Source organism: Rattus norvegicus, chromosome 10, assembly GCF_036323735.1.
Source record: "Rattus norvegicus strain BN/NHsdMcwi chromosome 10, GRCr8, whole genome shotgun sequence".
Taxonomy (NCBI): Eukaryota; Metazoa; Chordata; class Mammalia; order Rodentia; family Muridae; genus Rattus; species Rattus norvegicus.
Window position 1 is genome coordinate 83,641,082 of NC_086028.1, and position 14,763 is coordinate 83,655,844.

The window sequence follows — 14,763 nt, forward strand, 5'->3', positions numbered from 1 at the left end:
CAAGCTTTTAAGCATTTACTTCAGCCAGTGAGAAAACATGAAACGTTAGTGGCATCCAAAAGTTATTTCTTCCAGCGAGAATTACGATGAATTTGTAACTGCAAGTTGGGAAAAGTGAGAAAAGGTGGCAAGACAGAAACAAGTCAGATATGGGAAAACAAAAACATCTGGTCTCATTGGTCAACCAACTGTGCTGTGGGCCCATTTAGAATAGTGCTCAGTGAAGCGATTGGTTTAATTCATTTGGATTTTTTTGAGAGGCTTAACAAATGGAAATACTCAAAGAATAACATTGTATGGTGATGTACTCCCACCCTGTAAAGCAGAGTAAGGACTGCTTGAGGTCAGGATCATACTGGGCTAGCTAGGGACATTGTCCCAAAGATACAAATCACAAACCATAACCCCAGCAATTTATAGGTTATAAGGCCTATAACCCCAGCAGTTAGAAAGAAAATGCAGGAAGAGAGAGTTCATGGTCAGCTTCAGTTACACAGAAGTTAATGGTCTGGCTGGGCTACATGAAACCTAAGCCCAAAAACCATAGGCCAACCTGGTCTTCACAGTGAGCTCTGGGCTAGCCAGGGCAGCATAGTGAGAATCTGTCTTAAAAACAAGCAAACAGGGGTTGGGGATTTAGCTCAGTGGTAGAGCGCTTGCCTAGCAAGCGCAAGGCCCTGGGTTCGGTCCCCAGCTCCGAAAAAAAAAAAAGAAAAAAAAAAAAAAAGCAAACAAAATAACAATAACAAAACACACACACAAAGGCACATTTCTTTTTATCAAAGAAATTTATTTGTATGTAAAGAAACAGTTTTATTTTTGTGTTCTTTTGGGGGAAAATCCCACAGATTTTGTCCACTTTCAAAAAAATGAAAAAAAAATATTTACAGAACAGCCATACACACAGAAAATCAAATTAGAAATGCCTTTAAGAAAACACTCTTCTCACTGCTCCTGATGTACATTTTTAAACTCAAATTTTAAATCTCAACCCTATAGTTGAACATTTTCCCAACCTAGTTTCTACCATAATACTTCCTGTCCCTCAAAACTTAACTCCAAACAAATAATTGGAGGACAGGGCTAAAGGTAAAATAGAACACAAGATTACCCAGGGATTGTTTGTTTTCTATACTGACATCTGCTGTGACCAATGAGGACACTGTGTGTGACTCACTGGCTCTGCTGAAAATTCATGATATATTGCTGTTACAGATTGTCAGGCCTCCACCTGACAAAAGGAAAATCCAATTCAAGAGTTATCAACCTCAAGCTGGCTTTGGCAATTACATTAGGTCCCCTTCCTCACCTCGGAAACACTTGTTTTAAGATACAATGAAATATTCTTGTACATCAGAGCAGATTTTGTCCAAAGACCCTTAACATGAAGCCCAAAGACAGAAGAATCAGGTCAAACTAACAATACATTAAAGTCCAGCAGCAGCACATAGGTAGAAGTTGACTTCATATCCTTGCCGTCTTTTCAAACAGGAGAATGAGTACACCTGGATGGGAGGGAGGTGTCCCAGGCTTGGTTTACTCTGCCTCTTCTCCTCCACCCTGTGGAGAAATGCAGTGCTCCCTGGTTCCCAGGCAGGGTGAAGCAGTTTAGCCCCGGCTCCCTGTTAAGCAAGTTCAGATGCTGGGTCATTGTGTGGGGTGTGCCCATCAGCAATTCAGGGGCTTATCCTTCATCCAGATCCTAACTCGGGATTCTTTGATCTGGGATGAAGACAGAAAGAGAGAAAAGCTTCCCAGTTTACTCATTTTGGTATTTGTTGACTCTGCTTGGCGGGCCTTAGCCCCTTATACTATGCAGTACATTTCCCCATGAGATTGTCCCCACCCAGAACAAAATGAAACCCCCATATGACTTTAACTTTCCTGCAGAAACTAAGAGGATAGGATTCAGAACCAGGTGGCAAATTTCTGAGAAATCCAACCTGGCTTTATCTAAGACACCGCACGGCTACTGTGTCAGCAGCACCACAGAGAAAGCACTCCACTACACCCTGCCCGTGTCCTTGGTACTGTCACCCAAGACACCAGGCTCCGATAGGGGAACAGATAACTTTTCTTGCTCCACTTTCCAATATTTTGTTTCCTGTTTATTGCCTTGGGACACAGAAATGGCAGAGTTGTTGAGAACCAGAAAAGGAAGAATGTCAAAAAATAAAGAAAGAAAAAGGAAGAGTCAGGAACCACAGTAGATTTTCCAGTCTATGCTGACTCCAGCCTGCAGAGTGTTGGATGTAGAAGCGTCCATATCTGATGAAGTCACTCCACTTATAACACACACAAACATCAATCACCTGGCTTTTTTTTTTTTTTTTCGTTTTGTAATCCAGAAGAGTTGTGCTGGGGATCATGCCCCGCCCCGCTGACACAGATCCTGAACAGAATCATCAGGAATGGCACAGTGCAGGTGGCGAAATCAAAGTAAGGCCGCGGATTTTTGAGAGGACCCTCCAAATACTGAGAAACTTCTGTTGCACTCAAAACGGTCTCCTGCGTTCCTGTACTTATGAGAAGGTCTTCCTTGATGTCCCTCAGAATCCAGACTCAGACCTGTTTCTCCAAAAAGGTCCAATTGTGTGCTACACGGTAGCAAGGGTTATCTTCATGCTCACTTAGCATTCCAGGCCCTAATCACTTCAAGTGAGCTTGAAATTGTTTTAAGTGAACTATGGCTGCATTTTTTTTTTAAAAACTGTTTATCTGGGGAGCATACAGTGGAGTGATTTACGTCTGAACTCCTCCTCCTGGTGTTGAAGAGAAACAAAGAGTCCAGCTCTTAGGAATGGCATCAGCTCTCCTGCAAACAAAATGCTGGGATGTAGACGTTTGGCACATTGTGGAACTAGGAGAACTAATAATTCTATACTGGTTTTTATACAATAGGGTATAGATTCTGAAAATATATGTATACCCCCAAAAGCCACCCTTCCTTTTTAATTAAAGAAGATAAATCTTTTATCTGCATAGGGAGGTAACTCACTCCTAATATTCCTATGGTGTCTGAACCCTGTGAAAAACCTCCAAAGATAATAGTTTTGGTTTTTCTATTTAACTCCAAAGACAGGCTGTGATTAGCTCTGTGGGCTTGGTGCTGCAGCATCAACACGAGCCGCAAGCTTCCCCCACCAGACAATCCTTGCTGCCTGCCTACTGTTCTGAACCATAACCTTCATAGATTTAGGAACAAACATTGCATAAAAACAAACATCAAGGATTAAAATATTACAAATAAATAGCTAAAATAATTTTCCCTCCCCCAATCACTCCTAAGAAACAGACACCAAACATTGCTTTAAGTGTCCAGAACTGCCAAGTCCCTTCCTTGCCCATGCTTCCACTGGTCACCTCCCAAAGGTGAACAACCTTCATGCGAACGCATCAAGGAATGTATTGCTTTTTCATTTTCTGCCCAGCCCTTCAAATACATGCACTAAAATGACTTTAAAGCATGTCCTGAAAATGGAAAAGGGAGAAAAATATATATGAATATTTCCCACAAAAGTTTCCCACCCCTCCCTCTCTACACCCTTTCCCACCACCCCCTCTCCCTTTCTTAAGCAAGTATTTTATTCATTGCTTTCTGGCAAAGAGATAGGACTTGTTCATGAGCAACCAGCGGCATGGTTTCCTAGCAGGGTTTAGATATGTGTATAAATGCACCCAGCCTGATGCAGACGCCATGCCTGTAGGATTCTCAAGCACAGATCGGCCTGTCTGACTCACCCCTCATGTTGGTTTACATGTATCGTTAATTTCGCCTCTGGACATGTCTGTTTAGAAAGTAAGGTTAATTGCCAATCAGAGCCACATCCATAAGATCATCATCTTCCTCCCCAATCATAAAGTCAGGGCTGAGCCTGGAAGGCCTGTCTGCAGATAAGATAGGGTTATTTGTCATAGATGAAGTCTGATCTGAAGAAATGGGGGATTTAGACCAATTCTCTGGCTTGATGCTGTGAGATTTTTTCTTGTCTCTGTCTTTGTCTCTGTCCCGGTCTCTATCTTTATCTTTTACTTTTTTCTTTTCCTTTTTGTGCTTCTTATGCTTCTCTGTGCTGTATTCTGGGAGTGGCCGGACACCATCATCTGAGCTGGGGCTGTTCTGGTAGGATCTCTCTGCTATGGAGGAGCCTGACTCACTTTCACTGTCCACATTCTGAGGTGTATATGCTGGCGACTTACTGTGGCTGGGAGAACCCCGTTCATGCTTTGGAGTAGAACCACTGATCAATGGAGAGCCATAGTTTTTTGAAGAGGCGATCTGTGGCCTGAGCCCTTCTCCACCACTATCTCCAGGTTTCTGTAGAGTCACTTTGGCTTTGATGCTCGGGGAGCCTCCATCGTGCTTGCTGATAATAATTTTTGCCACACCCGTGCTCCCCACATTTTTTGACTCTGAAGTCTTCTTAGAGGAATCAACTGATCCTCCAGAAGTAGAAACCTTTGATTTGTCTTTATCGCTTTTCTCACGTTTGCTCTGGAATTCTCCTCCTGACATGTTATGTTTGGAGGACATGGGATGGTTAGAGGAATTTGTGCTTGCACCCATCTGACTGTCTATTGGATCCTCACCCCCAGGCCCACTGGTAACCACCCCATGCTTCAATTTATCTATGACAGCTGTCAAAGAAGGCTTCTTATTCCTACTGGGAGATTTCCCTTTGGAACTCCCATGTTGATTCTGAGAGGATGACATGGAAGAACCACTTGAGGAAAATGAGGAGGAAGATGGTGTACAAGAATTAGATGCTGGGGGAGTTTTTTGAGACAATGAGCCTGAGGATCCTGACCCTGAAGAAGACTTCATACCAGAGCTTGAACTAGTTCCTGACACATGAGAGCTACCAGAACCTGAACTGATAGGGGACTTGGCTTTAGAGGATGGGGGGGTCCCGGGAACAGGCTTCATTGGAGAGGCAAGCTTATCTGAGCCTCCAGGAGGCCTTGAATGGGAAGGGGATATGTTTGGTTTACTTATAGAAGGATTCATAAGTGAGGATGGCTTGCCTTGAGGTTTCATCTTGGTGCTGCTAGACCCACTACTCAGTCCATGTTTGGTAATGGGAGAGGAGCCTGGCTTCCCCCCAGTCTGAGATGAATTTTTGGACTGGCTGGATCCAGAAGACCCTTGGCTAGAATACATACTGCCACTGAGCTTGGCACTTGAGGAGCCTTCTGATTTACTGCTTTTCATCTTGCCTGAGGTGGAAGCAGAAGATAAGGAAGAGGAGGAGGAAGAATGACTGTGGTGGCTTTTGCTGCCAGAGGAAGACACAGAACCACTGCTAGAGTACTGACTGTGCGAGGAAGGCTTGCCCACCATCACTGTTCCTTTAGGAATCTGAATGGTGATCTTGGGAATGGGCGGTGTGGCGACACCAGGGGGCGTCTGACATCGTCCTGAACTGCCAGGGGATTTGGACCCACCTGTACTGGTGGGTGGGGTGAAAGGTCTATTAGAACTGTGAGATGGGGATTTTCCCTCCGTGTCTGCCTTCTTTCGCTTTGGAGGCTTATCTTTGCTCTTCCCATCATTGGAAGGTGTGCGGCTGCGCTTGCCTGGCTTGCTGTCTGACCCCGGGCCTGACCCACTGCTAGCGCCCATACCGTTGCCTTCCTTCACCCTCTTTTGAGTTTTTTCTTTCCCTAATTCTCCAGTGGTCAGCAGAGGACTCTGACTACCACTGTGGTGCTCCAGAAGGTCTGCTGCACCCAAAGCCTTACCAGCTACTGACAGAATACTGAAGTCAACTGTGTCAGCTTGGCTGCTGCCCTTCAATTTCGACTCCCCATTGTCACCTCCGAGCATTGGCATCCCCAAAGTATTTAGTGCCTGAGATGCAAATCCTTTGAAATCATCATTATCCCCACTCTGACTACTTTCATCAAAATACTCCTCTCCAAAACCACTTTGGCTTTGGCTGTTCAACAAATCAGGATTGAAATCTACTCCATCAGGGAAAAAATGATTGGTAGGAGAATCACTACTGGGGCTCCCAGCAGCATCTGCAATAAGGTCAGCCGGGTCAGTGTATGGATTTTCATTGTTATTAGTCTGAAAGACATCAGAGTCAAAGAGGGCACTCTGAGAATGCCCAGAACTCGAGGAATCTCGAACTGGGGTACCAATGGGTGGGCAATCATCACTAGTGCTGGGAAGCTTTGAAGCTTCTTCTGCAATGTCTGAAAGAATATCAGTTACATCTGGGCCAATGCTGTCTGAACTGGACAGTCGGCCCATCCTTTGAATACTGGGCTGGGGGTGAGACACTGGCTGTGGGTACGTTGTTGGGGGCGTACTACACTGGCTTGGAGCTGGAGTGATATGAGGTGTATCCAGCGCGTCAGCTGTCATGCTGACATCGAACATAGGGTTCTGTGAGTCGACATCCATTGAAAAGAGCTCCCTCTGAAAATCATCTTCGGTCTGGTGCTTGGGTTTGTCCGGTGGTACTCTTGATGACTTATTTTTCTTGGTCTTGTTGCTCCCCGAGCACATTTCCATCCGGGGTGATCCGGAAGAGGAGTTCTGCCTTTCTAAAGGGCTGCTTCCATAAAGGGTTGAGAAATCTTGGGCAGGGTTATCTTTAAGAAGGTTCATGAGCATCGGGTGGTTCTTGGTGTTGCCGGCCATCGAAGAGACAGGTGGCGGCGTGTGATGAGGAGGGGTCGGACTCGAGCCAATGGTAGACCCCCCGTTCCCTGTGATTTGCAACAAACTGGTAAGAATTGGGTTCTGAGACACCTTGCTGAAGTCCTCCCCATGGCCCACCGACTCATGCCGATCTTTGATGCTCATGCTCATATTAAACAAGGTGGTAATGGGACCCCCCGGAAAGGTGTTGGTTGGTGTGGTGGTACCGCTCATTGGGTTGCTGCCTGTGGTCATGCCATACCCTGGGCTGCTAGCCGGGGGCAGGTTCTTTTTCACCATGTCTTCGACTGTCTCTGCAATGAGGGACAGTGCTGGCGTGTCAGCCTGTATGGTTTCAGCCTTCCTCCGAATAGCCCTCATCGTCACAGGGATGGACATACATCTGTAAGACAGGAGACAAACCTAAGTTAACACGCATTGGTAATAAATACAATCACCAATCATTGGAACAAAAGGCTCTACTTTTGCCTGTGAGTGAAATAAGCCTCAGAAGACGGCAGTTAGCAATTTTCACATAAGGCAAGTAATCATAAGACAAGAATAACTATCAAAGCAAATCCTTGGATATACTGATTCTAGAAAGAAATGTTATCCAACAGGAAATTAACTGCTTATGAAACACACACAAATGCCAAACCAGAATTCAAAAACAATTTACACTGAACTAAAAGAAAGTTCTCAGGCGTGGGTGGCACAGGAACTGTGAGTTCAAGGCCAGTTTGGACCCTGTCTCAAAAAGGAAAACATGGAAGAGCTTGAGAAGGAAAAGTAATGATAATCCAACTCGGGATGAAAATATACTCCTTTTGGAGGGGCTCCACATGGTCATAGATGATGATAAGTATCAAACCACTAAGACAGACCCTGGCAATGGCAAAAGCCACTCTTGTGGAAAGTCCTGTTGCTGGTATGCAGTACAGTACTACTTAACACAGACTACGTCTCACTTCCGGCTAAGTTTAGATTATCAACATACTTTTTTTTTTTTTTTTGGTTCTTTTTTTCGGAGCTGGGGACCAAACCCAGGGCCTTGCGCTTCCTAGGCAAGCGCTCTACCACTGAGCTAAATCCCCAACCCCAACATACTTCTTTTTAAAGATTTATTTTACTATATATAAGTACCCCGTAGCTGTCTTCAGACACACCAGAAGAGGCATCAGATCCCATTACAGATGGTTGTGAGCCACCAGGTGGTTGCTGGGAATTGAACTCAGGACCTCTGGGAGAGCAGTCAGAGCTCTTAACCACTGAGCCATCTCTCCAGTCCAATCAACATACTTTTAAAAACATTTTGCTTTACTATGTGTGTCAGCAAATTTTATCCTAAGCCAAATAATGATATTTTGAGCCTTGTAACTGTTAAGTGTTTTGTCTTCAAACTTCACAGTTTTGCTTGAAGCTTAATGAAGCAGTGTTCCAATAACAGTTGATCATAATCTATTAAAATCTATTTTGAGGTTGAGGCTGGGGCTCAGTTACTGCACTACTTGCCTACCATGCACAGAGCCCTGGGCTTCCTCCCCAGCACCAAAGCAGCCAGGTAGTGGCTTATGCCTCTGATCAAAGCGCTCAGGAAGCTAAGGCACAAAGATTGGGAATTCAAGCTCAGTCTTAATTACATTATCAAGGCCAGACACAAGGCCCTGTCTCAAAACATAAAGAAGGGCCCAGGCCTGCAGAAGCAAAGCTGCATAGTCTCTACGACACAGTCAACAACAGGATATGTGAGGGATCCCAAGGAGGATCCAGGATTGATGGGTGTAGCACAAGCAGAGACCTCAAACAGACCTGTGGCTCAGCGCAAGAGCATCTGGAAGGCCAGCTTGTGAGCATACCCCAGGACACACTGTGACTGACACACTGCAGCTTCCAAAAAAGCTCTTTGTTTTATTTTGGGGAGGATGTTGCAGGGACGGAGGGCAGATATGGAGGGACCAGGAGATGAGTGGGATACAGGTGCAGGATATGAAATTCACAAAGAACCAATAAAACTTTAAAAACAAACAAACAAAAAACTTAAGTAAAATCTCTTTGTAAAAATAGGCTGCCAGCCCCCCTCCTTTTGAAAGAAAAATTTGAAAATTACATATTAATGTTTCTTGGAAGCTGGCTGGTTTAAATGTTAACTTCCCACACACTGCTATAAAACATGGTACATGTGAAAGAGGAGGAAGGTGAAAGAAAAAAATACTAATAATTTAGGCAAGGCATGATGAAGCCCACCCTTTCATCAGCACAAGGCAAAGGAAGGCCAGTCTCTGAGATCAAGGCCCACCTAGGCTAACAGTAAGTTTGGTGGAGACAGCAGAGAGAATGTCTTTGAAAAGGAAGTGCTTTTCCAGCTCCCTGTCACCTTCAATGTGTGACAAGGCTTAAAGTCACCAGCTCCGTCCCTACTGCATGAACAGTGATATTCAAGTAACAACACAGTTCACATTTGCTTTGATACTCACAGCATGAGATCAGTAGTAAATTTGAATAAATGGCAACGTTTCCCTAATACTTTCAATTCATGCTAAAAATAACAATATGTAGCCAGGCATGAGGATGCACACCTTTAATCCCAGCACTCAGGAGGCAGAGGCAGGCAGATCTGCATTCAAGGGCAGCCTAGCCTATAGAGTTCCAGAACAGCCTGTCTTGAAATAGATATAGACAGAGGGACAGACGGACGGACGGATGGATAGAGGCACATTTTATACGAATCTCTTATGAGAAAGGGTCACTACTACCTTTGAACAACTTTGGCAATGAAGTCGTCTGTACAGATCAGTGCATCTGATAGCCCCTTGTAGAGTTTACAGCTCACATGTGTTGAGTCTTGCACGTCCATCACCACTGAAAGACAAAATGTAGAAGCGATCATTGAGATACATACAGGTTCTCAATCCTTCAAGAAAGATACACCCCAAGAGAGATGTTCGCCTCCCACACAACTCACCACACACAAGGGAGTCATTCACAGGGTGCTGAAAAGATACACTGAATCGAGATTCTGAAAGAGGACACACTTCAAATTGGAGGAGCCCAGGAGAATCTAAAGAACGAGGAAAAAGATCATAACCATATTTAAGACATTAAAAAAAACCAATGTCTTTATATATACAGTGACATAGCCAGTTGACCACCACGCATACACAAGGTACACCAACATACAGGCAGGCAAAGAATGTATATAAAATGATGAAAACATGAAAAACTGAACAACAACAGAATTGGTAAACATCCTACACTAAGAGTGAATTCTGAAACCAAAACTGGCCAAGAGTTTTGTTTCATTTTGTAACTTAGGACACAGTCTTGTGTAGCTCAGGCTACTCTTGAATGCATAACCTATCTGAGCCTCTCTAACACAGAGACTACAAGCATTCACGGCCCTGCCCAGCTCACGACCTCGCGCACGCACACGCGCGCGCTCTCTGTCTCTCTGTCTCTCTCTCTCTCTTAACGATTTATTTATTTATTATGTATATAGCCTGAATATATGCCTGTACGCCAGAAGAGGGAATCAGAGGGAATCAGATCCCATTACAGATGATTGTGAGTCACCATGTGGTTGCTGGGATTTGAACTCAGGACCTCTGGAAGAGCAGTCAGTGCTCTTAACCACTGGCCTATCTCTCCAGCCCCCTGCCTAGCTCTCAATTAGTGTTTTCATTCCATTCGACAAGTAGTCATCCAGTACTATTACCATAAAACTTCGTTAGATTGCTTTGGTTGGTTTCTGAGACAGGTTTCCCCATGCAGCCCTGGCCGGCCCAAACTCACTATGTCCTATCTGCCTCTGCCTCTGCCTCTGCCTCTGCCTCTGCCTCTGCCTCCTAGTGCTGGGATTCAGTCATGCACAACATTAGCTTGAATAAAAACTACTTTTTTTTTGTTTGTTTTTCTAGGCAAGGTTTGTCAATGTAGCCCTGTCTGTCCTGGAAATCATTCTGTAGACCAGGCTGGACTCAGTATCATAGAGCTTCACCTGCCTCTTCCACCAAGTACTGGGATCTCTGTGAGGGTCAGACCAGCCTGGTCTACACAGCAAGTTCTGCTCGACCAAGGATACACAGTAAGACCCTGTCACAAGAAACCAAACAAATAAAACACAAGCATACACTGAGACCAGATACATATATATACATACATATACATGCATTCCAGATTCATTTTGGATAATGTTTTAGACATGCTTTACTTGGTTTTTTGTTTTGTTTTGTTTTTTTTGCAGAGCAAACTAAACAACTAAACCAACGGCCTCACCAGTGGTAGGCAAGAACTGTACCTACATGCTACAACTTTAACCTGTTTATTTTCAGACAGGGTCTCTCTGTGTAGCTCAGAGTTCTACCTACCTCTGCCTCCAAATACTGAGAGTAAAAGCATGACCACAGCAGATTCCACACTAGGCAATATGGTTCCTTTTGATTTTTATTTTTGTTGTTGTTTAAATTTGGCAATCTACCAAACATTCTAGTTACACAGGCATAAACACCCACATATACATCATACACATAGGGTTTTTTTCCCCTTCTAATTCTCATGAGTACACTGTAGCTGTCTTGAGCCACATCAGTTCCCATTACAGATGGTTGTGAGCCACCATGTGGTTGCTGGGATTTGAACTCAGGACCTCTGGAAGAGCAGCCAGTGCTCTTAACCTCTGAGCCATCTCTCCAGCTCTTGATATAACTTTAAAAAGATTTTTAAGGGGTTGAGGTTTTAGCTCAGTGGTAGAGCACTTGCCTAGCAAGCCCCAAGGCCCTGGGTTCGGTCGGTCCCCAGCTCTGAAAAAAAGAAAAAAAAAAAAAAAAAGACAAATATGTAAAAAGATTTTTAAAATTATAGGATGAGGATTTTAAGAGCAGCTTTATCTGAATACTCAGTTCAAGAGTATCTGAGTACCTATCTCAAAACAATTGTTTCTAAAGCAGTTCTGTGGATTTACATCAGTTTCCTGTTGCCTGAAACTTCCACTGATAGATCTCTAAAACTAAATAACCATCACTAGAATGCTATGTGACCAAGATTAAAAAGTAACCTATCAACCCTAGGAGCCAAAATTTGCATTAAAGCTTCAAGTAGTCAACTATGTTTAAAATTAAAAAAAAAAAAAAAAGTATCTTTTAGAATCTAGACAGAAAAAGAAAGGGTCATAGGTTTTAGACTTTTAAAGTTATACGACCAAATTCTATAAAGAATGGGGTGGGGTGGGATATTATTTTAAGGACTAAATCTACCACACATAACAACCTAACTTTATTATTTAGAAAACATCTAGGGGGCTGGAGAGATGGCTCAGAGGTTAAGAGCACTGACTGCTCTTCCAGAGGTCCTGAGTTCAAGTCCCAGCAACCACATGGTGACTCACAACCATCTGTAATGGGATCTGATGCCCTCTTCTGGTGTGTCTGCAGACAGCAACACTGTACTCACATATATGAAATAAATAAATAAATCTTTAAAAAAAAGAAAGAAAGAAAGCATCTAGCTCAGCGCATTAAGGTGGAAAAGTAAAGACACATTGCCCAGTTATGGTTCTATTCAGAAGAAGTGAACAGGAATGGGAGTGTAGACCATAATGCTAACATATGAGAGGCGGAAGCAGAAGGGTCACCTCAGTTTCAAGACTAGTCTATGAAACACTGAATTCAAGGCTAGCCTGGCCTAGAAAATGAGCTCATCTAAAGAATAAAAACAAATCAGTATGAACTATTAAATCTCACAGACAGGTATTTATCAGAAGTTTCGGGCAAGAAGAAACAATGTAAATCCAGAGAACTGCTTTACACACATACACACAACCGCTTTTACTCTAAATACCAATTGTAACAAATTAGTTCCATCAAAGTAACTTGTGGTGACTAATCTAAATTCCCAATTGTGATTGTTTAGTTTACAGTGACATTATAATTTTTTTTTTATAATTTTTTTTTCTTTTTCTTTTTTTTTTTTTCCTTCGGAGCTGGGGACCGAACCCAGGGCCTTGCGTTTGCTAGGCAAGCGCTCTACCACTGAGCTAAATCCCCAACCCCCATTATAATTCTTTTAATCTGAGTTTTGAACCAAACACCTGAAGTCTTTAAAGCTATATGGGTATTTCTATGAACTACCAAATTTAAGAGCCATTGAAGAAGTCAGGATCAATCTTCCAGTAAGTTTATCAAAAGGAAAGAGAGTACCTTCTTTTAAAATAGTTCTTTTAACACAGCTTCCAATTAGGGTGTTATAGGCCACTTGGTGTCTGATCATATTCAAGATAAGAGGAACTCGGCCAGGGTGCTGGAAGGTGATTTTGCTGACCAGTGTTCCCTGCAGGCTTTGGCCATCAGGAAGAGGAGCATCTTTATTGAGAAAATAGCAGTGCTGCTGACCTGGAAGAGCCTAGGCAAAGACAGCAATGGAAATGAATGGTATTTACTTAGAAGTGTACCAAGTCAAAACTATCCTGGAGTAGGCAGAAGGAATACCAAAGTATGGGATGTAGTAAACTTCACATATCCACAAGACCTCTTGCAACTTACGTTATGAATGCCAACTAGTTATTTATTTAGCTAAAAGATTTCTGTATATAAATGTACTATTCAGGTGGATTCCTAATTTAGCTAAAATAAAAACCACCTTAGAAATTTATACTAGCAGTTTCTAAAGAATTACAAAGCTGTATCTTAAAACATTCTGTATAATGATACTATAGCTAGAACTAGAGAGCTTCAATGCTGTATAAGCTAAGCATTCATATCAAATTCAAGTCCATAGGAAGTCGGGGCCTTTCATAATTTATATACATAGCATTTGTCCTCCCCCTGTAGTTAAGGGTTCTTGCTGTAGCACTCAATGGGCTAGGGATGAAGAGATGGCTCAGCAGTTAAGGGCCCATGCTGCTCTTTCAGACAACTTAGATTTGGCTCCCAGCACCCATCCATCCACAGGACAGTTCAGTCTGTAATTCCAATTTCAGGAGAATCTGACAACCTCTTCTGGCTTTCATGTGGGCACAAATGCAAGGAAAACACTCATATACATAAAGATAGTAAATTAAAAGGAACCATTTTTCCCTTTTAAGACAGGATCTTGGGGCTGGAGAGATGGCTCAGTGGTTAAGAACACTGACTGTTCTTCCAGAGGGACTGAGTTCAATTCCCAGCAACCACATAGTAACTAATAACCATCTCTGATCTGATTTGATGCCCTCTACTAGTGTGTCTGAAGACAGGGACAGTGTACTCATATACATAAAATAAATAAATCTTTAAAAAAGGGGTGGGGGGTTCCTCACTGTTCACACTTGGCCTAAGAAACAATTCTTCCTCCCACTCTGAGAAGGCTTTCTGAGGTGGTTTAAATGTGCATGCCTCAGGGAGTAGCACAATCAGGAGGTGTGGCCTTGTTGGAAGAGTGTCACTGTGAGGGTGGGCTTTGAGACCCTCCTCCTAGCTTCCAGGAAACAGCCTGCTTCTAGTTCTTTGGAGGAAGATGTAGAACTCTCAGGTCTAGATGCTGCCGTGGTTCCCACCTTGATGATAATGGACCACACCTCTGAACCTGTAATCCAGCCCCAATTAAATGTCCTTTATAAGAGTCGCCTTGGTCATGGTGTCTTCACAGCAATAAAATCCTAACTAAGAGCTTTTCTCTATAGCCCTGGCTGGCCTTGAACTCACAGATATCCACCTGCCTCTGCCTCATAAGTGCAGGGATAAAGGTGTGGCACCATGCCCTCAAAAGAATAAAAAGAAAAATCTTTTTTTTTTTTTTAAGATTTATTTATTATATACAAGTACACTGTAGCTGTCTTAGTTCACACCAGAAAAGGACATCAGATCCCATTACAGATGGTTGTGAGCCACCATGTGGTTGCTGGGAATTGAACTCAGGACCTCTGGAAGAGGAGTCAGTGCTCTTAACCACTGAGCCATCTCTCCAGCCCCCAAAAATAAAAAATCTTAATATCTTTCAACCTTCTAAAAGTTCAAGACAGCATTAAAAGATTTTTAATTCTGATACAACATTTTTTCTATTGCTTTTTTGAGAAAAGGTTTTGCTACCCCTAAGTCGAGGAATCCTTAAGCCTCCACTCCCCATATACTATGTTCCACCAG

General features: G+C 43.1%; 1 protein-coding gene across 7 annotated transcripts in view; it reads right to left on the minus strand.

The window, feature by feature from the left end:
• Positions 1-769: 769 nt before the first annotated feature.
• The window catches only part of Med1 (mediator complex subunit 1), a 43,710-nt gene continuing 29,716 nt past the window's right edge, over positions 770-14,763 (minus strand). For 3 of the 7 annotated variants that reach the window (XM_006247399.5, NM_001415766.1, XM_017597471.2), the window contains 4 exons: positions 12,844-13,045; positions 9,615-9,710; positions 9,406-9,511; positions 770-7,055 (listed from right to left, as the gene is read on the minus strand). In XM_006247399.5, coding sequence (XP_006247461.1) covers positions 3,806-7,055; positions 9,406-9,511; positions 9,615-9,710; positions 12,844-13,045 — 3,654 coding nt within the window. In that variant the 3' untranslated portion in view covers positions 770-3,805. Of the gene's footprint in view, positions 7,056-9,405; positions 9,512-9,614; positions 9,711-12,843; positions 13,046-14,763 lie in introns of those variants that run through there. The other 4 variants (XM_006247401.5, XM_039086636.2, XM_039086635.2 and 1 more) reach the window with 4 other exon arrangements.